The following is a 26911-nucleotide window of genomic DNA, read 5'->3' on the forward strand; positions in this document are numbered from 1 at the left end:
TAAAACAGCATACATCATAGACACATGCTTTATTTAATTAAAAGGATAGCTCCATACCTCCTCCTGAACATCAAGTTCATCATCAAGATTTCCTGTTTCTGTAAAATCTATTGGTTCCTTAGATTCCTGCATCAGTGAAATCTTAACAGAGAAGGTTAACAAGTATTGTGAACAAAATGAATGTTGCAACCATACCAATAAAGTTACTTGTAATTAACAAAATTATTCTTTTAGCTGTTGGGGTAGAGGCTTGTTATTTTGATGCTGAAGGCCCTTGGTTGTAATCCTGATGATGACTCACTGTCTATAAATAGGTTTCAGAGTAACAGCCATGTTAGTCTGTATTCGCAAAAAGAAAAGGAGTACTTGTGGCACCTTAGGGACTAACCAATTTATTTGAGCATGAGCTTTCGTGAGCTACAGCTCACTTCATCGGATGCATACCGTGGAAACTGCAGCAGACATTATCCATGTCCAGCACAAATCCAGGCTTTCTCACCCCCCCTCTTTTTTTTTTTTTTCCCGGGGACACACACACATACACAAACTCACTCTCCTGCTGGCAATAGCTCATCCAAACTGACCACTCTCCAAGTTTAAATCCAAGTTTAACCAAGAACGTCTGGGGGGGGGAGTAGGAAAAAACAAGGGGAAATAGGCTACCTTGCATAATGACTTAGCCACTCCCAGTCTCTATTTAAGCCTAAATTAATAGTATCCAATTTGCAAATGAATTCCAATTCAGCAGTTTCTCGCTGGAGTCTGGATTTGAAGTTTTTTTGTTTTAAGATAGCGACCTTCAGGTCTGTGATTGCGTGACCAGAGAGATTGAAGTGTTCTCCGACTGGTTTATGAATGTTATAATTCTTGACATCTGATTTGTGTCCATTTATTCTTTTACGTAGAGACTGTCCAGTTTGACCAATGTACATGGCAGAGGGGCATTGCTGGCACATGATGGCATATATCACATTGGTGGATGTGCAGGTGAATGAGCCTCTGATAGTGTGGCTGATGTTATTAGGCCCTGTGATGGTGTCCCCTGAATAGATGTGTGGGCACAGTTGGCAACGGGCTTTGTTGCAAGGATAAGTTCCTGGGTTAGTGGTTCTGTTGTGTGGTATGTGGTTGTTGGTGAGTATTTGCTTCAGGTTGCGGGGCTGTCTGTAGGCAAGGACTGGCATCAAGGCAAGCCTGGATTTGTGCTGGACATGGCCCACCTTGATTACCATGCACATTGTAGGGAGAGTGGTCACTTTGGATGAGCTATTACCAACAGGAGAGTGAGTTTGTGTGTGTGGTTTTTGGAGGGGGGTGAGGGAGTGAGAGAACCTCGATTTATGCAGGAAATGGCCCACCTTGATTATCATGCACATTGTGTAGAGAGTTGTCACTTTGGATGGGCTACTATCAGCAGGAGAGTGAGTTTGTGGGGGGGGGGTGGAGGGTGAGAAAACCTGGATTTGTGCTGGAAATGGCCCAACTTGATGATCACTTTAGATAAGCTATTAGCAGCAGGACAGTGGGGTGGGAGGAGATATTGTTTCATGATCTCTGTGTGTATATAATGTCTGCTGCAGTTTCCACGGTATGCATCCGATGAAGTGAGCTGTAGCTCATGAAAGCTCATGCTCAAATAAATTGGTTAGTCTCTAAGGTGCCACAAGTACTCCTTTTTGTCTATATATATGCAGCCATAGGTTAGTTAAAATGGTATGAAGTCTTTTTTAAATACTGCAGAGTAACTCCTCCAGAATCTGATATGACCAGCAAAAATGACCAAAAATTCAGGGCCCCATACTGCTGTATTTGTGAGGAGAGTCACAAAATGTGAAGGCCCCTGGTGGAGTGTATGGCCAATCAAGGCTGCATATTTAAGATGGATGTAGGCAGAGCCGGTGCTAGGCATAAGCAGACTAAGCAATTGCTTAGGGCCCTGAGCAGCTCAAGGGGGGGCCCCCAATTAATTATTAGTGTGTTTAGGGGGGCCCAAAATATTCCTTCTTAGAGCCCCCAATGGGCTGGCACTGGATGGAGGTAGAGTTAGAACTTTAGGGCTTCCTTGTAATGTGTGGAGGATTTGAATCAATCTGTTCAGTGTTCTGAAGTTTCTCTTAGGAATTGCAGGGACCACTGGTTCACTATATGTTTGTGTTGTTGCAGAGGCGATGTGGGGCGGGGGCATGGGCATGTGGGGTCATATCACCCACACCCCCAATTTGTTGCTTGGTTGGACTGAGCATGCTCACATGGGCTGCTGAACCCAGTTGCCCTCACTCTGCCCCCCTCCGCCCCCACATCGGTAGGCACAGATCATCTCTGGCTGGGCCTAGCACAATGGGACCTCAACCTGCACTACTGCCATATAAATGATACATAGTAATTAATACTCCTCTAAACAGTTAGAAAAGATCTGCAGGCCATCAAATATATAACACAAGCTGTCCAGTTTATAAGCACCTTGTGTGAACATTTTTTGCTTTTTTTAAACAACTCTTCAACTAGTTCCTAAAGCTTTTTCCCTTTATCACAAATGGTGAAAACTATTTACAGCTAGTGTATGATGCAGAAAAATAAATGATATATGGTCCTCACCTTTTCAAAAATAGGATCCTGGATGTCTCTGTGCATCATTTCATGCTGTATGTAAAGCACAGCATCATGGACAGTCAGGAAGAATATGTCTTTTCTGATGTTATCATCAAAGAAGCCACATTGTTCCAGCTTTGTTATAATGTTGTCTGAACAAAAAAACAAAGTTATAAAAGACTGATAAATTTGAAAATAATTGAAAAAATAAGTGTCAAAATAGAGATTAACAATTACCAACAATAAAATGTATAGACCTATAATTCTATCATAGTGGGTTCTCTCTACGTTAATTTCATTTCTCCCCAAGACTCCTTTGTATGCCTGCAGACATAGCCAGATGCAGTTTAACTATTTATTTGTTTAAAAGAGCAGTTCAGTTCACTTTTAACTCTATTCACTAAAAAAGTACTTCCACAGATACAATCCACAGATCCTTTATTATTTTTATTCTATCCTTCTTGGTGTGTATTAGTGATAATAGATATATGGTTACCTTGATGTGATGCAATGTATACAGTCACATCAATTCTCTCGAACTCTTTAACTATCTGGAAAAAAAAGGGGGTGGTTTGCAATAAACATTTTCTTATACACACACATTTAAGAAACAGTATTTGTATTCACAAAGATTAGTTACATTTTTCATTTTCCTTTAAGTATTTGCACCACAATCCCAAATCATGTGTTCTTTTATTCATAGGAACATAGGAATTGCCAGACCCAAATTCCATCTACTCCAGGATGCTGTCTGTCAGTGGCCAGACTTTGATTATGAAAGGCAAAGCTGACAGTGCCATCTATGATTATAGTTGCATGACACTATGGACATGCTCTGAGAATGAATTGGGGTTGTGCAGTACAGATGGTTGTCTGTGGCAGTGGTTCTCAAACAGAGGTCCGGGGCCCCTTGGAGGGGGCCATGAGCAGGATTCAGGGAGTCTGCCAAGCAGGGCCAGCATTGGACTCATTGGGGCCCAGAACAGAAAGCCGAAGCCCCACTGCATGGGTCTGAAGCCTGGAGCCCTGAGCCCTGTCATCCAGGGTTGAAGTCAAAGCCTGAGCAATAGTTTCATGGGGGGCCCCTGTCATGTGGGCCCCAGGCAATTGTCGTGTTTGCAACCCCCAATGCTGGTGTTGGCTTTTATATGCAGAAAAAACAATTGTTGTGGCACACATGGGTCATGGAGTTTTTATAGCATACTGAGGGGGGCCTCAGAAAGAAAAAGGTCGAGAAGCTATGGTCTGTGGGACCCCTCCCTCATTTGTTGCAGAAGTTGAAAGATGCAGAGTGAATAAGGCAGAGGATTACCGGAGCAGAAAAGAATTTTTTGCGGGTAGTTACTAACTGTTTGTTCCTCATTTGGTGGATGTCCAACTTAATAACCTGGAATCTGAATTGCAGAAGTGCTGACCACTCAGGAACTGCAGCTGAAGTCAATGCTTCGAACATACCCAGTGCTATATAATGCTACATTCTCTGAAAAATCAGGTCCTATGTGTCACATATTGGTCACCCACAATTAGTGGATACTTTTCATCTTAATCTCTCTGTGCCTCAGCTCCCCATCTGTAAAATGGAGATAATACCCCTCATCTCACAGGGGTGTTGTGAACGTACATTGATTAACATTAGTGTACTCAGATACTATAGTAATGAGTGCTAAAGAAAAGTCCATGAGGAAGTTAATAATTTTGTCTTCATGGCAAGGTCTGAATAGTGTGCAGTAAATAAGGCATGAAGCCACACATTGAACAATGAGAATAAAACAAATTATTGAATAGCTTCTCTTTAAGTGAGCGCTGGGCATCCTGTGCACTGATTGAAGCAAGGGTCCCATGGAAAAATATTTGATCATGTAAATTAAAGATAGTAACAATGCATAGGCACCAGGAGGCCAAATTAAGGTTGCACAGGCATCCTAATGCTGGCATTTTCTAATGTTTAAGTGCTTGTCTTTACAATCTTAATAATGTTTTTATTATAGTTTTTTTGTATCTAATTTATAAATAGACCAAAATCTACCTGTTGTTACAGAAATATTAAAGATATGTCACAAACCAACATACACTGGGAAACTCAAAGTTAATTTCAGCCAACCTGTCCCTAATTAACATACCAATGACTAATACTGGACAGGAAAAAAATAAAAAGACTTACCATTTTCATTGTTCTCACAGCTACAACATCCAAGAATGATACACCTCCAAAGTCAAAAATTAAACTGTGGATAGGCACTCTGGGGACATTCACTTTGACTGGGAGTTCTGAATTCCAGTCCACGTGGATCTCTACTTCTTTGGTTGGAATGTTAAGATCTTCAGGATCATCAAGATCTTCATCAGACTCAAAAGCTTCATTGGTAGCCCCAGAATCACTGATGCCATTCTAATCAGAACAGATAATATAAGAAATATATAACTTAATCAGGGACAAAGATTTTGGAATTTTTCCATATTAACTTGTTTAAGCAATAATGGTAGAAGCATTTTTTCCTCATTTCTTCACATATGACTGATCCTGCACTAAATGACTTAAATGGAAACAAGATTGAGCCAATAATTAGCACTTCTCCCTGCATGCAGTGTATTTTCTTTCCTGTTTTGTTGTTGTTCATTAAGGGAGGAGAGCCATATGGGAAAACCACCGTCCAGAAAACAACTCATAGACTTTAAGGTCAGAAGGGACCATTATGATAATCTAGTCTGACCTCCTGCACAATGCAGGCCACAGAATCTCACCCACCCACTCCTGTAACAAACTCCTGACCTATGTCTGAACTATTGAAGTCCTCAACTCATGGTTTAAAGACTTCAAGGTGCAGAGAATCCTCCAGCAAGTGACCTCTGCCCCACACTGCAAAGGAAGGCAACCCCCCCACCCCCAGGGCCTCTGCCAATCTGTCCTGGAGGAAAATTCCTTCCCGACCCCAAATATGGCGATCAGCTAAATCCTGAGCATGTGGGCAAGACTCACCAGCCACACACCCAGGAAAGAATTCTCTGTAGTAACTCAGATCCCAACACATCGAGTGTCCCATCACAGGCCATTGGGCATATTTACCGCTAATAGTCAAAGATCAATTAATTGCCAAAATTAGGCCATCCCATCATTCCATCCGCTCCATAAACTTATCAAGCTTAGTCTTGAAGCCAGATATGTCTTTTGCCTCCACTGTTCCCATTGGAAGGCTATTCCAGAACTTCACTCCTCTGTGGGTTAGAAACCTTCATCTAATTTCAAGTCTAAACTTCCTGATGGCCAGTTTATATCCATATAATGGCCAGTTTATATCCAAGCTTCCACTTGAGAACCTCACCCTATAGAATCTTTAGGGTTGATGTTTTTATTTTTGAATTATATTTATTACATTTGTTGCAATAACAATCCAAGGGTCAAGAGTTATTGTCACTTAACTGAACATTTCATCATATAAACTTGAAAGAAAACAAAAATCTAGCATCCTGCAGTATAACATCTGGCAAAAATTGACACTTAGTCCCAACCTTCAAATGTGGGGACTTCAATAGGACATCTACAGTCCACATTTGGACACTCATATAAGCACTTAATGATATAAATGGCTATTTTACACATAGCTTGATAAATATTGCCCCATTTAAGCAGCTGTGGAATGCCCTGTTGGCAGGAAAACCAATGCAATTCTTCTGCATATAGGAGGCAAGATATAAGGAGCCTGTGTAAGGGATTTGCATTCTCGGTGCACCAGAATGCAGCTCTGAAGGGACTGCCAGTCTCTAACTTCGTAAAACAGGTGTAGGGATGAGAAGGAGGAGTAAAGGAAGGACCAGGTAATCCACTGCGTCCAGATCCACTGGCCTTTCTCTCCCCTCCCCAACATACTGTGGGCACAGCTGCCAATGGTCACTCCAACCTCAAGGCTACAGTAGCAGCCATGGAGGAGTTCTACTGCTACCTGCATGCTGGAGGGAAAGGATTTCTTTTCCCCAGGCCCTGAAAATACTCGAGGGTAGAGTTCACTAGATGGGTCAAGTTCTGAAGACGAGGTTCAAACTGACACCTCATATTTGTGATTTGATTATCCTCTTCAGGTGCCCATGTTTGAACATACTGCCCGTTATCAGGAGAATTGTCCAGTGAGTTAAACATGTTATCAGCAGTTAATGGCTCCCCTCCCTAATGTGTACTAATTAGATGCATTTTGACTCTGAAGCAGCCATGATGTTCTATAAACGTTCCATGTTGCAATGGTTTATTATGGAGCATTGATCTTTATTGCACCTTGATACACCTCAAAGCATTTAGATGCAGCACTGGATGGTTACGGCTCTCTGTGGACCAAGAGGACCTCCTCTCCTAGTGATCGTAGGTGTACATCCACTTACCAGACTTAACACTATGTGTACATTGCCCTTTCTGTGTAATCCTGGATCTCTCACACATTCACATGCCAGGGCCAGGGACTTCCCCTTCCCAGAATATCACCAAAAAGAGAGGTGAGTGAACAATACAGTCATATCACAGTGAATGATACCAGAGTGCACTATGCTACACAATTGTGCACCTTGAGCTTCTCAGTGATTATCTGAGGCTGGTGAATGGATACATATTCCCAGGTCCTTTCCTACACCCACCTATATTTCACCCAAACATAGAGATTTCCAACTCTGTGGCATATGGTACCTGGTGCACAGCTCAAATAGTTTTTCTGAATGTGGAAGTATCTGGGCAACATAGGCTGGAAAAAGAATCTCCACTCTCCATTTCAGTATGTATCACAAACTAAATGATTACATCAAAACAAAGGGTCAAGCTTCTTGCCACTTGCCTTATAATAAGAACATAAGCATTGCCATACTGGGTCAGACCAATGGTCCATCCAGCCCAGTATCCTGTCTTCCAACAGTGGCCAATGGCAGGTGCTTCAGAGGGAATGAACAGAAGAGATAATCATCAAGTCATCTATCCCCTGTCACCCATTCCCAGCTTCTGACAAACAGAGGCTAGGGACACTTCAGAGCAAGGTTTTGCATCCCTGTCCATCTGGGATAATAGTCACTGATGGACCTATCCTCCATGAATTTATCTAGTTCTTTTTTAACGCTGCTATAAGTCTTGGCCTTCACAAACATCCTCTGGCAAAGAGTTCCACAGGTTGACTATGCATTGTGTGAAGAAATACTTCTTTTTCTTTGTTTTAAACCTGCTGCCTATTAATTTCATTTGCTGACTCCTAGTTCTCGTGTTATAAGGAGTAAATAACACTTCCTTATCTACTTTCTCCATACCAGTCATGATTTCTATAATTTATTATATGCCCCCGTAGTTGTCTCTTTTCAAGGGTGAAAAGTCCCAGTCTTAGTCATCTCTTCTCATATATAAGCTGTTCCATACCCCTAATCAGTTTTGTTGCTCTTTTCTGTACCTTTTCCAATTCCAATATACCATTTTTGAGATGGGGCAACCAGACCTACATGTAGTATTCAAGATGTGGGCGTACCATGGATTTATATAGAGGCAATATGATAATTTCTGTCTTATTATCTATTCCTTTCTTAATGATTCCCACCATTCTGCAGAATTATTTTGTTTTGAACTGCTATTACAGCCAGAAGGTAGGGGGAGCTGCCTCCCTATGACTCACAGCCAGAGGGCTGCACCCCATGCTCCAAATCAGCAATACAGCAATGCCTACAGCGAGAGAAGGATATCTGGGACAAGAGAGGTGCCCACCCTTGCCCTAAGGGTGCATCTTAGAAGTACAATCAATGACATGGTGGAGAATGCAAGCATTCACTTCCTAAATCTGACACAAGGGTAAACTGGGGAAGATTGAAAGCCCATGCATGTTAGCTTTTTAGACTGCCACCGCACATTGAGTGGATGTTTTTATAGAACTATCCACAATGACTACAAGATCTCTCTCTTGAGTGGTAAGAGCTAATTTAGACCACATCATTTTATATGTATAGTTGGGATTATGTTTTCCAGTGTGCATTACTTTGCATTTATCAACATTGAATTTCATCTGCCATTTTGTTGCCCAGTCACCCAGTTTTGTGAGATCCTTTTGTAACTCTTCGCAGTCCACTTTGGACTTAACTATCTTGAGTAGTTTTGTATCATCTGCAAATTTTATCACCTCACTGTTTACCCCTTTTTCCAGATCATTTATGAATATGTTGAATAGGACTGGTCCCAGTATAGACCCCTGGGGGACACTATAATTTATCTGTCTCCATTCTGAAAACTGACCATTTATTCCTACCCTTTGTTTCCTATCTTTCAAGCAGTTACTGATCCATGAGAGGATCTTCCTCTTATCCTGTGACAGCTCACCTTGCTTAAGAGCCTTTCATAAGGGACCTTATCAAAGGTTTTCTGAAAATCTAAGTACACTATATCCACTGGATCACCCTTGTCCACAAGATTGTTGACCCCGTCAAAGAATTCTAGTAGATTGGTGAGGCATGATTTCCCTTTACAAAAACCATGTTGACTCTTCCCCAACAACTTCTGTTCATCTGTGTGTCTGACAATTTTGTTCTTTACTATTGTTTCAACCAGTTTACCCATACTGAAGTCAGGCTAACTGGCCTGTAATTGCCAGGATCACCTCTGAAGCCCTTTTTAAAAATTGGCATCACATTAGCTATCCTCCAGTCATTTGGTACAGAAGCTGATTTAAATGATAGATTACAAACTACAGTTAGTAATTTTGCAATTTCACATTTGAGTTCCTTCAGAACTTTTGGGTGAATACCATCTGGTCCTGGTGACTTATCACTGTTTAGTTTATCAATTTGTTCCAAAACCTCTTCGAATGACACCTCAATCAGGGACAGTTCCTCAGATTTGTCACCAAAAAAGAATGGCTCAGGTTTGGGAATCTCCCTCACATCCTCAGCCATGAAGACTGATGCAAGAATTCATTTAGTTTCTCCACAATGGCCTTATCTTCCTTGAGTGCTCTGTTTGCATCTCAATCATCCAGTGGCCCCACTGGCTGTTTAGCAGGCTTCTTGCTTCTGATGTACTTAAAAAAAATTTGCTGTTACTTTTTGAGTCTTTGGCTAGCTGGTCTTCAGATTCTTTTTTGACTTTCCTAATTATATTTTTACGCTATAGGGAGTCCATTAAGAAATATATTCACCTAGCCTTCTGAACATCTAACACAACCCAGTCTGCTGTCTTTTGGGTGAATGTTGCCACCTTCTGGGAACACAGCTAAACATTCTCTTTGCTACACCAGCATAGATTACCACTAAGTCTAGTTGCCTCCAGTGGCCTGATGCATGGTTTTCACCCCTAGCTTCCCAAGTCCCATGCAGGGTCCATACTTCCTATAACAGTGATCTGTCAAAACTATCTCTTTTTTATTTTAAAAATAAAATACATGGAAGCTTATATCACGTCACTGTGAACCAAAACAAAGCCAGCTTGCCTTATATAGACCTATTAGCCATGACAGTAACCCTTTAGCAAAGAGCAGAATAAAAAATTAAACTTTACCTTAGTTGCTTTTAATTTTCCCTTCTTGATCAGTTTCTGTATCATCCTCAGTGCTTTGAGCCTCTTGTTATGCACGCGAACTGCATCAAACCCCACCTATAGAAACCAGGACCAAGTTATCAAAATTATTTTTGTTTTATCTAGGCAAACAGCTGTAGAAATTCCAAAGCCAATTAAATAGCAAACCTCCAAAATCATCGTAGACTACTTACAGTGGATTTCAGGCTGCTTTTCAATCCATCTATATTAGCATAAAAAATAGGACTGGAAAATCTGAGAATCTTCACTCCTTCTGGTTCAACAACCTGTTGTCAAAATAATTTCAAGGTCAAGCATGTATATTACATTTATCTAATTAACAGCAGCACCCAAACTTAGCCTACTAGAGCATCAGTTTGATAACTTGCCAAGAATCCAAGTAGGCACTTATTTATATAAAAATGAGCTGATTGCTAGCTATCTTCACTTTTCATATAAAGTTTTAGCTCCCAGAAATTATAGTTCCCAGCATGCAATGTGGTCTGACCACTTGGCTCCAGATGGAAGTTTTTACGCTGAGACCCATAATCTTCAGGAGCTGTGCTTCCATATTAAACATGAGAGCAGCTGCAAGGTAGAACTCTGTACTTCACTTTGGATTGCAGGCTGCCATTAGGAAAATAACCAGTCAGAAACACTTACCGTTTTGTAGTCCTTGACGTTCTTGTAGAGGTCTGTGCCAGGAACGTTCCCAAGGCCACCCCAGGAGGGACTAACAGAAACAAAAACAAAACATGGTGTCAAATTAACATCCAGTTGAGGAACTTATAACATGGGATGACTTGTTACATATAACCTTTTACAGAATGGTGAGAATCAGCAAACTGAATAGCCCCAGCAGGAGGTTGCGCAGGGAATTCCCTTGGATATAGCAGGTCCTTGCTTGGATGTGATGCACTTTGGTCTATGGTGGCTCAAGCAGTCAGTATGATATCATACTGACTGCACCACTTTTAACCACTTCCTGACAGCAAAGCTATGGACTGGCTTTGATGTCAGCTTTGCTTTCTGGATTCCAGGCAGAAGGAAAGGTGTTATCTTGTATATTCAGCCAGAAAACTGGGAGAGAGTTATGAGATGGCTGAGCAGTGGAGCAACATCCTGTGAAAGTCACCCATCACCTCCATTCAGTCTCACTTATTCTTCCACATGTTTGCTCTCATCCATGCTAGGCAGTGAGGGGAACACCAGAGCCATAGTCAACAGCTAAAATGTGAACCTTGGAATAGAATCTTAAAGCAGCAATAAAGTGGGGGCAGGGGGAATAGTCACACAGCACACATATGTCTGCACATGTCTTCTACTCTACAGATGCCTTATAATGACATCCAGAATAAGTAGCTGCTGAGAATGTTACTTGCCAAAATGTTGTCTGTCTCAACATGTGTCTGTCTCCCTCCCCACAATGTTCTATGCTCAGTGAATAGTAATTGATAAAGTATAGCTACTCGTATAACTTCTTATACTTTATTTTGAATGCTTCCATCCCTTTTAAGATCTCTTATGGGTACCTAAATGACAGATGGCCAGGTAAAAAACAGAGTAGATCAATCACAAAAATGATGCATGCCTCGTTTACATCAATGTGACTACAACACAGTACCTTCTGGCTTTGGAATCTATGAACACTCTCATAGAAACAGAAGGGTAGATTTTCTTTCACTTCAAAATCATGGTCAATATGATTGATTTTCAGACATAAATTCTCTCCTTTTCTCTAAATTCCCTTACTTTTCATGGTATAGCACTGACAGGTCTTGCTGTTTCTGTGTTACTTACAACTGAACTCTCACCACAACTGTCAGTAATCCGAATACAAGGCCAGCAAGTAATCCCAAATCAAGACCCAGAATGATGGATGCCACACATGTGAAAATCCAGATCATCTAGAGAGGAAAGAACAAACTCAGTGTCTCTGAATTAAAAAAGAAAATAGCTTCTGATCACAGAAGAAAATCACTGCACCAAATCACTGCACCAAATAATAATAGCAACAAAAGAATTTAAGCTTGAAAATGGTCAAAATACCCAAACTATGTGCTGACTTCTATATTAAACTCTTCCTTTATTTCCAAACTAGCTTTGCCCATCTTTGCTTTGTTTATTATTCGTATTTGGTGTTCAGGCAATAAATTATCAAGCTATTCTAATGTAATGAAGTCTAGCAGAAACTCAGTTATCCCTTGTACAGTTAAAGAGGATGCAGTTTCCCATTGTCTTTATTTCTCTCCAACAGCAGCTATTTTTGTTATTTTTACTCCAGGAATTTGAAGCAGTGTATTTCCCCAAGAACCTAATTTGTTGTAGGAAGACAGTCTGCCCTCAGATGTGTAGTGGCAAAGGAGGGGTCCCACTTATTTCTGGGAGAAGGATCTGTACCACAAATGGGTAGTATTTCACATAAACCGGGTGGGGAAGGCGGGGGGACAAACATTTTGAAGTCTGTGCTGCCTACTTGAGCTAATTCCTGAACTCTTTACTCAGTCATAGCTCAGAAACTCCCATTGGACCCAACCCTGTGAGGTGCTGAGCACCATCAGCTCCCATTGAAGTCAATGAGGTTTTTACCCAAGAAAAGGACTAAGTAAAAATTGAGTAAGGACTTTGGGATTTGGCTACAGACAGGGCACTGTTCATAGGCATTCATGAGAAAATCTTTGCATATCAGAGATTATGTGCAGTTTGTGGCCTGCTCCACAGAAACTCCAATAAGAGATATGAGGGGTGCCTTGGGATGAGATTACAGGGGTCTGAGGGCACAGTCTAGATGTAATTGTGCATACGTCCCTTGACACACCAAGGGCCCCTATGCACACATTCCAGCACAGATAATTGCTGCTCCAAGCAAGAAAAAACATTTATTTGGTGAGGACTGTGATGCTATTGGTCCAGGCATGGTCCACACTAATGTTGTTGTTGCAGGCTATATGGGAACATTTGGGGACTGGTTATGCATTGGTTCAGAATCTGAATATAAGGGGCCAGATTCTCTCATTCAGCCAAACTGTGCTCAGCAAAAGACGAGAGTGGGGTGGTAAAAGTGACTTCAGGCTGTCTTAACATTAATCTGCAGCTCAGCTGATTGAACTAGAAGGCAGCTGTAAACTTTGCTAGTTGTTAACAGGAAGGGATGGCTAATACACAGGGATACCTGATCAAGTCCCCTTTCCTCTAGACACACCCCTTCCAATGGGAGACTCGGAATGAATGTGATAAAGAAGCTGCCACAAGTGCCTCCTACACGGGAGGAAATTTTCACTGGCTCGATCTGGTGGCTTTAGGGCAGTTTTGTGTTGGGAAACTAACACAAAACTGCGTTAATGGACCAGATAATCTGTCTTAAAGTCTTTTGGTGTTAACAACACAAAATTCTGTTTCTGTTAACAAACTGTGGAAGTTATGAGTAGATTGGGTGGGGTTAAAACACAAAAAGACAACTAGACCCAAAACATGTAGGAAAAAAGTAAATGACTTACAGCATCAGCCTTATTCTGCCTCCACAGACGAGGAACATCAAACACCTGCATGAACATCCCTTTCAAGTTGGCAATGACAACAGCTGCCAACACAGACTGCAAAGAGAGATTGTGAAAACTGGGTTGTTCAGAAGAGAGAACACATTGTATGTTTTCGATCTAGTTTTCTGGTTATTAAGTAAATTAAAATTGTACACTATGAGCCAGATAGTCCTCTGGTATAAATCAGCACAGTTCCACATGGAGCTGCTACTCCAATTTATACCAGCTGAGCATATGGCCTAAATGGTGCAGTGGTAAGAGTGCTAGATAGAAGAAGCATCATACCTTCTGTAAGGGCTCTAGCAGTTTCCCCAGAGCCACAATGGCAATCAGTACAATCCCTGCTGAGATTATGCTAGCAACCTGCAAAGAAGACAGTAGTGTTGATATGAAACAAGTATTTTTAGATTCTCTGCTATGTTTTCAAACTCACTATGAATAATGCATATGTTGGTATATTTTATATTTCTTTGTAAACAAGGAGACCTGTTAAAATATTTATTATGTTTAAGCATACACGGCCAAATCCAGAAACAATTCAACTATATAAGGTGATTAAGTCTCATCGGTCCATGTAAATCACCACACACAAATTAGTACCTTGGGAAAGGTTGACTTTGTGTAAGGGAAGAGGGGAAAATCCACACCAGTTCCATATTCTACCTGCTACTTGCCCTCTGAATGGCCCTACTATTAAATAAATAGTGTATAGTTGTTATGTAAAGTGTAACCCATACTAGGAAAGTCTTTGTGTCCCTCTAGTGGCTGGTCCACATAAGAAGTTTGTGAGTGTTACAGGTTCCGTTTGCAGTATTCCAGCCTTTAGCTTCATGTGTTTAGCACTACACAGCCTGCGTTCAAATCCCACTGTCAGTCCAACCAGGGTCATACACACAAGCATATTGGAGTTAACCCTATGTGAAGTCTGTGCCCTATGCAATATTAAACTGAAATATCTTTAAAATTAATAGTAAAATAAACCCATTACCTGGGTTTTCCCACCAGTGCTTTCCTGGACAGCAGTACGTGACAGAGCGGTGGTAGCAACAAAACAAGAGAAAGCTCCTGCAAACACATTGCTGATTCCATAGGCAATAAATTCCTAGAACAAGATTAGATGATGATGTAAATGTAGATTTGGAACTAGGGGTGCTGAGGTAGCAACAGCCCCTGGTTTGAAGTGGTTTCCATCATATACAGGGTTTAGAGTTTGGTTCAATGCCTCTCAGCACCCCTACTATAAAAGTTGTTCCAGCACCCCTGTTTGCACAGCAAAGATAATACTTCCTTATAGGAGCCTGTAAAGTGAGAAGTACAGTAGGCATGCAGAAAATACTGGATTCGTTACAACAGTTGCTGTTAAGTATTTTAGAGCTGATCTGCACACAGTTTTTTTTTACTGATTTAACTACATCATCTTAAAAACCAATATAGTTAAATTGGTGCAATCCCCTAGTGTGGACACAGTTGTACCAGTATAAAGATGCCTATGATAGTATAGCTTAATTCCATAAATTTACCAATATAAGCTATCTAAATATAAGCATTTTATACCAGTATAACGGCATCCATACATGGGGGTTGTACAGATTTAAATATATCAGTTTCTAAACCAATATAGTTACACTGGTACAAAAACTGTTTAGATGAGCCCTTAGTTTATGTAAAAGGTTTTGCTACCAGGGTAGGATCTTGAAGCCAGATCCTTAAATAGAACAGACCTAGATGATCCACATAGATTTCGACACAACTTTGCTCTGGAAGAAGATGCTAGAGATAGATCAGTGACTGTTACTATTGTTAAGTTTGAAAATCTATGAGTCTATTAAAACAAATTATCACTAGCCCTACCAAATTCACAGTCCATTTTGGTCAATTTCACGGCCATAGGATTTTAAAAATCATAAATTTCATGAGTTCAGCTATTTAAATAGGAAATTTCAGAGTGTTGTAATTGTAGGGGTCATGACCCAAGAAGGAGTTGGGGGGGTCACAAGGTTATTGTAGGGGGGGGTTACGGTGCTGCTACCCTTACTTCTGCACTATTGCTAGCAATGGCTCTGCCTTCAGAGCTGGGCAGCTGGAGAGCGGCGGCTGCTGGCCGGGAGCCCAGCTCTGAAGGCAGAGCCACCGCCAGCACCAGCGCAGAAGTAAGGATGGCATGGCATGGCATGGCATGGCATGGTTTGGCCACCCTTACTTCTGCATTGCTGCTGGCAGGGCGCTGCCTTCAGAGCTGGGCACCTGGCCAACAGCCACCATTCTCTGGCCACCCAGCTCTGAAAGCAGCACAGAAGTAAGGTTGGCAATACTGCAACCCCCCTAAAATAACTTTGTGACCCCCCCTGCAACTCCCTTTTGGGTCAGGACCCCCAATTTGAGAAACACTGGTCTCCCCTGTGAAATCTGTATAGTATAGGGTAAAGGCACACAAAACACCAAATTTCTCAGGGGGAGACCAGATTTCACAGTCCATTATGAGTTTTTCATGGCCATGAATTTGGTAAGGCCCTAATTATCATAGATGAAAGAAGGTAACTAATCCTCCCTCAAACCTTGTTTCATTGCCTGTTTTTATGCTGTTATTATTTTTCACTCATCTAATTTAAGTAGACTAGTAATCTAGCTTTCTTTCTAGGACTTTCTGTTGTTGAATGTTTGCCAGGTATAGTATTAGGACTAGAAGGAATATAATTTTGTTTGATTACCAATCATTCAGCTACTGTAATCGCTACCTAATGTCTTCTGGAACAGGGCAGTGCTGAATGTTGAAAACAGTACATGCAGCTGCACTACCCACTTAGCCTTATTAAACTGCAAGTGAGGACATGTTAGGCAACCATCATTTAAAGTGTTTCCCAATGTGAACATTGTGTATTATAGCTTCACGATACACAGTGTCCAACATAGAGAAGTCTCCTCTCATAATTCACATGCTTAGAGGGTCAATTTGGTTACTTAATAAATAAAAATATTTCTAAAATCAGATATATTGTAATTAGGGCATTATTCATTAGTTGTAAAGGACAGAGAGACCAGTTAAACAACATGCTTGGTTCATTTTTTGTAGCAAATATATTTTTCCCACATATTCAAAGGATGCAGTACATGTTCAGCATGGATAGAGGAGACAAAGGTAGCTCTAAGCCATTTCTTCATCTCCCTTGATCCTAGGAATAGAGACAGTTTGAGAAACCACAGGGTTTGTCTACACAGTTTTTATGACACTATAACTAACTTGGTTTAGAAATGGCTATAGTTAAAGCAATACAACCCCAACGTCGTAGTATGGATGCAGTTATAGTGGTATAAACTGGCACAGCTTACACCCATACGTTTACAGGAGTAAGCTGTACGGACATAAGCACATTAATACCAGTATAACTGTGTCTGCACTAAGGGATGTGCCAATTTAATAATACAGGCATAAAATCATACTCCCAACAGAAAGAGTTAAATTGGTACAAAAACTAAGTGTAGGCCAGGCCTAACTTATGCTGACTGGAGTGGTCTTCCAGGTACTGGTTCACCAGCCCAGCATTGCCCCTCCCTACCACCAGCCACCTCAGAACACTCTCTATGCAGAGAAGTGGAAGCAGGCCACATAAAGTCAGTTATTCCAGCTTTACATTACCACAGAATTCCCCTATGTAATGGTTATCCCAACTGCCTCTTGAGAGCAGTTTTCAGTGCCTTGATGTCACTGGAACAACACAGAGGAGATTAACTAGGACTGAGGCTCTGGTTCAGTATCTTGGGTAGCTCACACCACTCTCATCTCTATGTATCACTGTATCACAGGACCATATCTTATCTGCTTTTTCAAATAGTTTAATTAATTTCACATAAGAGAGTTCCACTTGTGTCTGATAAATCTGTATAATTTCTTTTCCAGTTTGGACATATAAGCATCCTTCATGCCCAAATTACATTTAATTAGTTTTTAAATTAATTGGGTTTCATATACCTGGTTTCCATCAATAGAATAGTCATGTTTCGTTGCATAGACTTTTGCCACAGACACAGCAATAGCATAAGCGACCACAGCAATGGAAAATGCGGCTGCTATCATTTCTGAAAACATACTGACAGCTGGAGGCTCAGGAGGCAAAAACCTAATATTTAGGAAAATATATTTACATTATCAATTTTGATCAAATTCTGTGTTTACTAGATTTGTGAAGAAGCTTCAAAGCAGCAGGACATGTACACTACTGATAACGTGAACAATATTTCAAAAAACAAAAAGCTGGGAACACTTGCAAACCATACAACAAGGTTACCTCTTTCAATATGGCCCAAATCCTGATCCTATTGACAGGGCCAGCCTGAGGAAAAATGGCACGCCGGACGAACTTGTATTTTGGCGCCATTTTCCCTTAGGCATGGGGGTTGGTCAGACGGTGGAGCAGCTACCCATACTGTGACCCCTCCCCCATGTCTGGGGAGCTTTGGGGGCAGGAAGCAGGGGGCAGAGGTGCAGAGCTTCCTGCAGCTGTGGGAGGTTTCCAGAGATAGGTCTGACCTGGCTCAGAGAGAGGCCTGTGCAGAGGAAGAGGAAGTCTCCTCCCTCCACATCCTGGCCGAGACTAGCAACTGGAGTCCGGCACACAGTAAGAGTCCCCCACTGGAGCACCCCCAGCCCTGCCCCTCCCCAGCTCTAGCCCCAGCACTCTGGGTTTAAAGGGGCCTTGGGATGGCTGGGGTATGTGGGGGGGGGGACTGACCACAGTGCCCCCTGACCACGGCGTCCTGGGCAGTCGCCCACAGTGTCATAGAATCATAGAATATTAGGGTTGGAAGAGACCTCAGGAAGTCGTCTAGTCCAACCCCCTGCTCAAAGCAGCACCAACACCAGCCAAATCATCCCAGCCAGGGCTTTGTCAAGCCGAGCCTTAAAAACCTCTAAGGATGGAGATTCCACCACCTCCCTAGGTAACCCATTCCAGTGCTTCACCACCTTCCTAGTGAAATAGTTTTTCCTAATATCCAACCTAGACCTCCCCCACTGCAACTTGAGACCATTGTTCCTTGTTCTGTCATCTGCTACCACTGAGAACAGCCTAGCTCCATTCTCTCAGGTAGTTGAAGGCTGCTATCAAATCCCCTCTCACTCTTCTCTTCTGCAGACTAAATAACCCCAGTTCCCTCAGCCTCTCCTCATAAGTCATATGCCCCAGCCCATAAGGCCATCCCTGGCCATTGAAGTCAGTGACAAAACTCCCATTGGTTTCAAAATTTGGGGGACTAAATTTTGGCCTTGTGGTAACAAAGCGAAGAAGTATATTTTTGGATATGTTGGACAGTATATGATTAATAACACTATTACATTAACAATATTTCACATTTGTGTACTGAACACTTTTTATCTGAAGAGTCTCAAAGACCTTTACAAATATCAATTTATTAAGGCTTGCACACCAAACAGAATGTGAAGGTTATCATTGTAAAATGCTTAGATCTTCCAGGTAAAAGTCACTGCCAGTGCAACCCTTACTCTTGTGAGTATGCCAGGGGTACTTTTGACTGGGCTATTTGTATGAATAAGGACTACAATGGGACCACTCACATAAGTATGGGTTTAAGTATGGGTTTTCAAGATTGAGTTCTATATAAATGTCAAATATTATTATTAAAAACACTTAGCATTTATACAGTATTTTCCATACTCACATACTCACTTTACAAACATTAACTGATTATTATTAATAATAATACCTAGCTCTTATATAACATTTTCATCCGTAGATCTCAAAGTGCTTTACAAAGGAGGGTAAGTATTATTATTCCCATTGTACAGTGAGGGGGACACTTACCAAAGGCCATGGAGGGAATTAGTGACAGAGCCAGGACTAGAATTCAGGAAATGTTTGGCTGTGAATCAAACTGTGTCTCTCTCTCATTCTCACTATTATTCTTTTACTAGTCTCATTAATAGCCATTGAAAATATTAGCTGTGTCTCAGAAGACAAGGGCACTCACCCTCTAGGAATGGATTTAACAATGCCTGCATTGTACTTTTTTTCCAGGTCAGCAGCATATGAGATCCCTGTGGCTACTATTGTCTGGAATCAAATAAAACAATGGTTTTAATACTGAAACATTGCTCTGATCTTCTTGCAATCAGCCCAGTCTGCTGTGTTTCTTATTAGGGTACTTTGCTTACCACAATTACTTCTATAGGAATCGGAACAGGGATCTTGTGTTTGAATCGATCATTTATTTCTTTAACTACCATACACACAAAAATGGTCAGTAGCCCAGCAATGAGATCTGCAATGTTGGTGGTACCAATTCTTTGAAATATTTCGATGAGGGTCTGAAAAAAATAAAAGACAATTCAAAACACTTTGAAGCCACTTAAATAGAATGATAAAATAGCCCATACAGAGAAGCAGACACAAAACCTCAGAGAAGGTCATGGACTACTTGTCCCATATGCTCATTTTTACTGGCCTGAGGAATCTGATTATGGATGTGAAACAAAAGCAAATCAGCAGGGCATACTTACATATATTATGGAAAGGATCCCATTATAATTTTTGGTTGAAACATTTAAGACTATTTTCAGTTGTGAAACAAAAACTTGAAAAGCAGCTGCAGTTGTGAATCCTCCAACCAGGGGATCTGCTAGGTACCTCACAATGAAACCAATCTGTAGGGCTCCAAACACAAGCTGGAAAAATCACCAGGGAATAACAGTTTGCTAAACAGTTAAAAGGTGCAACAACGATGTTACAAAATACTCAGGATTCAGTCCCATACAGTATGCTGGCTGAGAACAGGTCAAATTGTGATATCCTTACTCACATTGACTAGCACCTTATACCATAAGCAGTCCCACTGAAGTAAATCAGGTTAGCTGTGGAGTAAAGTACTACTCAGTGTGAGTAATGGTATCACACATAACCTGGCCCTGTGTGTGAATCTGAAAAGTCTGAAACTACTTTATTAAGCAAAACTTGAAGGGCCTCATAGTGTAGCCACTCTGAGTGCTGCTGATTTCAATATGAGTACTGTGCACAGAGCAGCTGCAGAATCTGTTCCTAAGTTCTTCAGTAGGGAAGTGGACAAAAGAACAACTTTGGTATATCACTACGGGACAGCAAGATTTATATGGTGCCTTGGACTCCTTCCTTTGCATGACAGTTGCTGTGGATTTCTTCCCTATCCACGATGTCCATCTGTGTCCTATGTAGTTCATATTCTCACCCACTTTTACCTTATCTGGTGTCTACTTATGCATTTTCTATGTTAGACATGCCTTGTTCTTTGTGTATTGACCAGGAATCATTGGACCATCTTCCCTCACACCAACCAGCATACCTTCCAGGGAGACAAAGGAAGAACTGCAGAGCTGTGTAGGGGCCCTCCTTCCTTATGATCCAAGATCTATGCTGTTGGAACTTGGTTTCCCTACAGCTGTCTCAGGCTTTTTGCAGGCACTCAACTACGATTCTGTCCACTTCACTCCCAGCCGTGCTGTCACAAACCTTTTCCCATGAAGCATAGGTGCTGGAACTAAGAGTTCTAGGGGTGCTGCCACACCTGTTAGCTTGAAGTGGTTTCGATCATATACAGGGTTTACAATTTGGTTCAGTGGCTCTCAGCACCCCCACTATAAAAATTGTTCCAGCACTCCTGCCATGAAGCGGGAAATGTATTGAATTCTCTGTCATTTGAAAGCTATGTAAATTTCAGGGTGACTTTCCCCCCTCCTGTGTGTTTTACCATGAGAAGGGAGCCCTAATAAGCTATTTCAAGCTGCATTTTTGCCAGTTATTTAATAAAGTAAAAGCAACATCAATTTGAATCTTTGAGGCAGTTATGTTACCTGTATAATTCCAACCAGAAATGTGAGGGTACTGGCAATCACTACTCTCTGTGCATCACGGGACGCAGTGTCTATCAGCGTTTTGTTAAGCCCTGTAGCATTACTGCTCATTATGTGGAACTTGTCATCAGGTGCCATGCTCAGCACAACAGATCCCACCATCAAACTGACCACAGGGAACGGTCCTGTAAAGATGAACAGTATAAAGCATGACTTTACACACATCACAAAATCCAAGTGTTTGCAAGATAAAATAAGCAGTTCTGCATTAGAGAACTAGTTAAAACATTTTTATGGTGACAAAATGCTTGTTCATTAAATAATCTAGAATGCACTTCTCTGTGCCCACCAGGGTCTTGCTTCCATCTGGTGCCAGGCAGAACACAGGACTGATGAACTTCAGCACAAAGTAAGCAGAAAAGCTGTGTATGGGAACAAGTAAAGTTCAGCATTATGCATAGCCCTCTGTATGGAGCCAAAATACTTTTTAAGCCCCACAAACCTGCCAACATGAACGCTCAATACAGTGAATATGGTTAACAAAATGACTGCTTCACACTGCATATTAATACTCATGCCAGACATAAACATTGTGGAAAAAAAGATAATTGACTAAAACTGATATTAAACAGATGCAGTTACCAACTGAGAGGTGCCTTGATGTTCCCAAGAAGAAATATGTCAGGAGGGGAAAAAACGCAGAGTAGAGACCATATCCAAGAGGAACTGCAACCAGTAAAGCAAATGCCAAACCTGTAATCATATATAATCATCATTTTAGTTACAAATCTCACAACAGACTAATCTCTGGTCAAGTAATGGGCCAAATTTTCAGGAAGGCAGCTTCCTTTCAGCCTGGCACAATTTGAAAATACATTTTGCATCTGTAATTCAGTTGTGGGCACAAATTGTGAGCTTGTGCCTCAACATTTTTGAGAGAGCCAACCAGGTAGTTACAGGTGTAAGTATTAAGTGTTACACCAGCCATTTTTGTTTTCACAAAATACAGGAACAAATTTTAAGGGCTCTGCGAGATTCAGACAAGGGAACTTTGCAAGTGAAAGCAACTGATCTACCTTTCCATGGGTAAATTTGTGCCAAAAAAGTCTCAATTATGGCTGGAATTTTCAAACATGGATGCCCATTTACTCATCACCTCTGAAAATCAGGCCATTTTTATTTAGATATCTAAATATGGATGTAGATGTCTAACCGTAGGCACCCACATTTGAAAATTTTGCTCCTTACCAATAAAATGACCAATTAGTAACAACGGCTATGATGGGGCCCCGAAGAGCAGAAAAGCAGCTTTGCAAGATGCTTTTCCATGTATAGCCACGTTGCCTTCCTCTGCATATCTGTTTGACCTATCAGCTACATTGATAAAGTGGCAGGAGAAATAAGGAGATGTGGAGAAGTGTTATAACCCTTCCCACCCCTAGAACAATGGAGCATCCCCAGTAAAATGTGCAGAAATTTAATGCTGTTTCAGGCAGCACTAACTGCCACTACAGAGTCTGTGAGTCCCCTCTCAGAGGTACCACAAAGTGCTACCAGGACTTCAGGACAAATAACAGTCTGGTGGGAAGGCTGAAGAGCAGCACACATGAAGAATCATGGAATCTGTCTGGTTTGGGGACCAAGGCACCTGGGGATCCCTGGCATCTGCTTAATTTTTTGGCTCCGTTTTTTTGTTCCACCTCCTGGCTACTATGAACCCAACCAGGTAGGGCTGGGGATTATATGAAGAGTATGTAGCTCTAACCAAGCCACAGAATTTTTGTATTAACTAATCTCTATGCACATTTGTGCCAGAAGGAAGCATGTGAGTCCAAAAATGTATTTAAACAGTATATTTTAAAATAAATTATATTGCTGGATTCTAACTTTAAGAAGTTTGTGTGTGTGTGTGTGTGTGTGTGTGAGAGAGAGAGAGAGAGAGAGAGAGAGAGAGAATGTTCTTGTAATTAAAGCACTGCTACTGCCTGGCCGGTTATGAGAAGATTTTTCCAGCTCTGCCATACAGTTCCTGTGTGACCTTAGGCAAGTCATCTCATATTATCTGTGTCTCAGTTCTCTAGCTGTAAAATGGGGCTGATTCTACTTCCTTTCTCCCAACCTTTGTCCAGCTAGCCTATTTAAATGGCAAGCTTTTGGGGGCAGGGAGTGTTTCTGTCTATGGTTATATAATGTCTGCCACTATCAGACCCTAATCTTGTTTGGGGCCATTAGGTGCAGCTGTAATACACAGATACTCGACCCACTGAGGGGCAGAAGGGGGGCAACAGAGCTGTGAAGGCAGCTGACCTTATCATCTGCACAGGATGGGGGAGATTTGCATGCAGGTCTAGATGAAGGGACAATCTAGCCCAAAAGAATTACTATACTGGAACAGACCAGTAGCCTATCTAGTCCTGTCTTTGAAAGTGGCCAGTATCAGAAGATCCAGGGATGAGAATGGGGCTCTTACTTACCTCCTTCTGGTGTTCTTCACAGCTGCCTAGTCATGATTAATCTAACTAATGCTTAGTCATCTGTATGTATACATCACCACCTCTCTGTTTATCTACTTTCTCTATCATTAATAAATGTATTAAACAAAACTAGCTGAACATTGCAAACTATGTTCTGTGAATATCCATTCCGATTTTTAAAGTTTGGCCAGGTTCATACCCCTTTTGTTTTAGTTTATTACAAACATTTGAGCAATCAAGCTTTACTGGCACAAATGTTAACAGAAAGTTGTATTCATGAGTTTACATTTGGATAGACAAGTGTTTGGGGTGCTGAGCCAATTGGGGAACAGAAATAATACTAGTGACTTATCTGACCAATCACAAATAACTGAGTAACACAATTCAATTTTTAAATGTTCACCTTAGGTCCATAGAGTTAAAAAAAATCAAAAAGATACTGGTCAAATATAATTGAATAACAACTTCAAGGAAATTGCCATCTGCTAGCCCGTATTGCATAAACAGAAAAAGTAGGCTAAATTAAGGAAATCAGTGATTTATTATGAAATATTAATTTGTATGCAATATAAAATAACATTAGTCCTCATGGATTTTAATCATGGTTAACACTGAAGCACTGATTAGAAAGGAGAAAAGGAGGACTTGTGGCACCTTAGAGACTAGCCAATTTATTTGAGCATAAGCTTTCGTGAGCTACAGCTCACTTCATCGGATGCTCACGAAAACTTATGCTCAAATAAATTGGTTAGTTTCTAAGGTGCCACAAGTCCTCCTTTTCTTTTTGTGAATACAGACTAACACGGCTGCTACTCTGAAATCTGATTAGAAAGGGTCAGACATAGTTATGGGAATGCCAATATAGTACATCCAGTTTCTCCTTAATAACAGATAAAATCTTCCTGGACCTTACCTTGTAAAGTAGCTACAAGCCCCGTACTGACACCAGAGATGATATCACTAACTATCCATTCCTTTACTCTGTACTTAGGTAGCCATTCCAGGATGGGGAGAAAGGACTTGGTTATCTGAAAGGCCTTTTTTCTTGAACAGCTGCCAAAAAAAAACAACCTCCAGATAATTAAATTGTCAACCTACCCCTGTGAAATCATAACTGGAAAGTGGGAAAAAAAATCCTACCAAGAGATCTCAGTAGGTGATATTTAGCCAAAAGAAGATTGGTAATATTTTATAGAAATTGTCTGAATGCTGTTTACAATGTACTGATTTTATAGTGCCAAATTTTGCTCTCAAGTTAAGAGTTACCCCAGGTTTTGTCCATAATGCTTAGCATTTACGACTGAAAATGGTGACAGTGGCCAGCAAGTTTCACCCATCATAACATTTAAAATATTTCATTTGCAAAACCAATAGTTGGTATTTGGTGATGCATAGTAACCAAAGTGGACTTTCTCAACAGAGATTTTGTATCAATGGGTGAGTTACCACAGCATTTAGTTTTTTGTTCATGTTTCTAAAAATAAAAACATGATCTACTTTGAAAATAATTTTGAATGGGTCGGTCACCTTTCCAAACAAAATATTGGATTAATCTCAGAGGGTCGGAGTCTGTCATTCTCACTCATGCTGGCTAGCACCTTCCTCTGTGTGTAGTCCCATTGGTATCAAAGTATTACCTGAGGAGTAAAATGCTACTCACCATGAGTAAAGGTGTCCCTATATGCCCCTGAATGTTAAAAGAACGAAGGATTATCAATGTTTACATTATTTTAGGCTATTTTCTTATTACTCAGTTCGTTTCAGGCAGAGCAATATGTGTTTTTAGCAGTAATTTTGTTTTTGATCAAATTTTTTTGCTACAAGATGGAAAGTTGACTCTTCAGTTGGATCCAGTTTATTCTGATCCTGTGATATGATTGTTTGTGTGTATAAACGACTACTCTCGAAAGAAAAAGGATTCCGTCTGCCTAGGACTATAAAATGCAATCAAATTGTAATTGCAACATTTTATAGGTAACGCCAAGATGACTTCGAGGAACAAAGAATAATGGTTGAGCAACTCTATGCAATCAAAGGAACTCCAGAGGCTAGACGCGGCAGTCCTAAATGTATCTTCTAATAAGGACAGTGCTGGGCCAAATTCGACTCCGTTCTATTTAGATTCTGCACCCGTTCCCATGATATCTGAGCGCCTGCATTGACTTCGACAGAGTCACTCTGGATTTACACAGCGCGGAATCTGGCGTTTTAACAAGACGGAAACCACCTAAATGTTACTTGCGTGGTTTACGTCAAATAAATCTCAAGATTTCAACTGGTCACAAAAACAATGGAAGGAATCAGTGAAGCAGTGAAGGGGAGAGAGCCAAGCACCCGTGAAAACTCCCCCTGTTCTGGACAGAGCTGATCTCCCAGCTCGGAGACTAGCAGACACCGAACGAAGTGCGCAGCAGGGCCAGGCTGGAGTCTGTTGTACCTGGGCTTGCGCTTCGCACACGCCGGGAGCTCAGAGCGATGTCAGTCCCGCCGCCGATCACTCCCAGGGCGGCCCTGGATCTGTGCCCCCAGCCCGGGCGACACGACCCGCGCAAGGCGCTGGGGCTGCCCGGGAGCAGCCGAGCCTTTCGCCTCCTTTCCCTCTGCTCCTCCGCTCCCAGACAGTCGCTCGGCTCCGCGGACCCCCGCGCCCCCTTAGTGCTGCCCAGACACAGCCTGGGCCGCCAGGCAGGTGCCCCCGCGCTCCCCAAAGTCTCCGCGGGACTCCCTGCCCGCACTGGGTCCCCTCCCTCCCCACTCCCGGGGCCCGGCTCCCCTGGCCGTGGGTCCTGCTCTCACCTGCAGGCTCCCTGGACTCGCTCGCGCAGGGTCGGCTGCAGGTGCGCTCTCTTCTTGTTCTCCTCCTCAAAGGCCGGCTCGCTGTATATGGGCCGGGCCACCACGTAGCGGCCCAGGTCCGGCATGGGCCCGGCCTGCCGGCCGCCTGCTGCCATGGCCCTGCCTG

General features: G+C 41.7%; 1 protein-coding gene across 1 annotated transcript in view; it reads right to left on the bottom strand.

The window, feature by feature from the left end:
- SLC26A4 (solute carrier family 26 member 4) overlaps nt 1–26911 on the bottom strand; it is a 28738-nt gene extending 1827 nt beyond the window's left edge. The window contains exons 1-19 of the mRNA XM_073328449.2: nt 26746–26911; nt 24863–25002; nt 22118–22228; nt 21476–21660; nt 20153–20317; nt 19808–19960; nt 19624–19706; nt 17609–17756; nt 14630–14743; nt 13927–14004; nt 13600–13695; nt 11903–12009; nt 10766–10835; nt 10297–10389; nt 10085–10180; nt 4751–4978; nt 3086–3140; nt 2596–2741; nt 58–141 (exon numbers count right to left, since the gene is read on the bottom strand). Coding sequence (XP_073184550.2) covers nt 58–141; nt 2596–2741; nt 3086–3140; nt 4751–4978; nt 10085–10180; nt 10297–10389; nt 10766–10835; nt 11903–12009; nt 13600–13695; nt 13927–14004; nt 14630–14743; nt 17609–17756; nt 19624–19706; nt 19808–19960; nt 20153–20317; nt 21476–21660; nt 22118–22228; nt 24863–25002; nt 26746–26900 — 2307 coding nt within the window. The 5' untranslated portion in view covers nt 26901–26911. The remainder of the gene's footprint in view (nt 1–57; nt 142–2595; nt 2742–3085; nt 3141–4750; nt 4979–10084; nt 10181–10296; nt 10390–10765; nt 10836–11902; nt 12010–13599; nt 13696–13926; nt 14005–14629; nt 14744–17608; nt 17757–19623; nt 19707–19807; nt 19961–20152; nt 20318–21475; nt 21661–22117; nt 22229–24862; nt 25003–26745) is intronic.

The sequence above is a fragment of the Lepidochelys kempii genome, chromosome 1, assembly GCF_965140285.1.
Source record: "Lepidochelys kempii isolate rLepKem1 chromosome 1, rLepKem1.hap1, whole genome shotgun sequence".
NCBI lineage: Eukaryota > Metazoa > Chordata > Testudines > Cheloniidae > Lepidochelys > Lepidochelys kempii.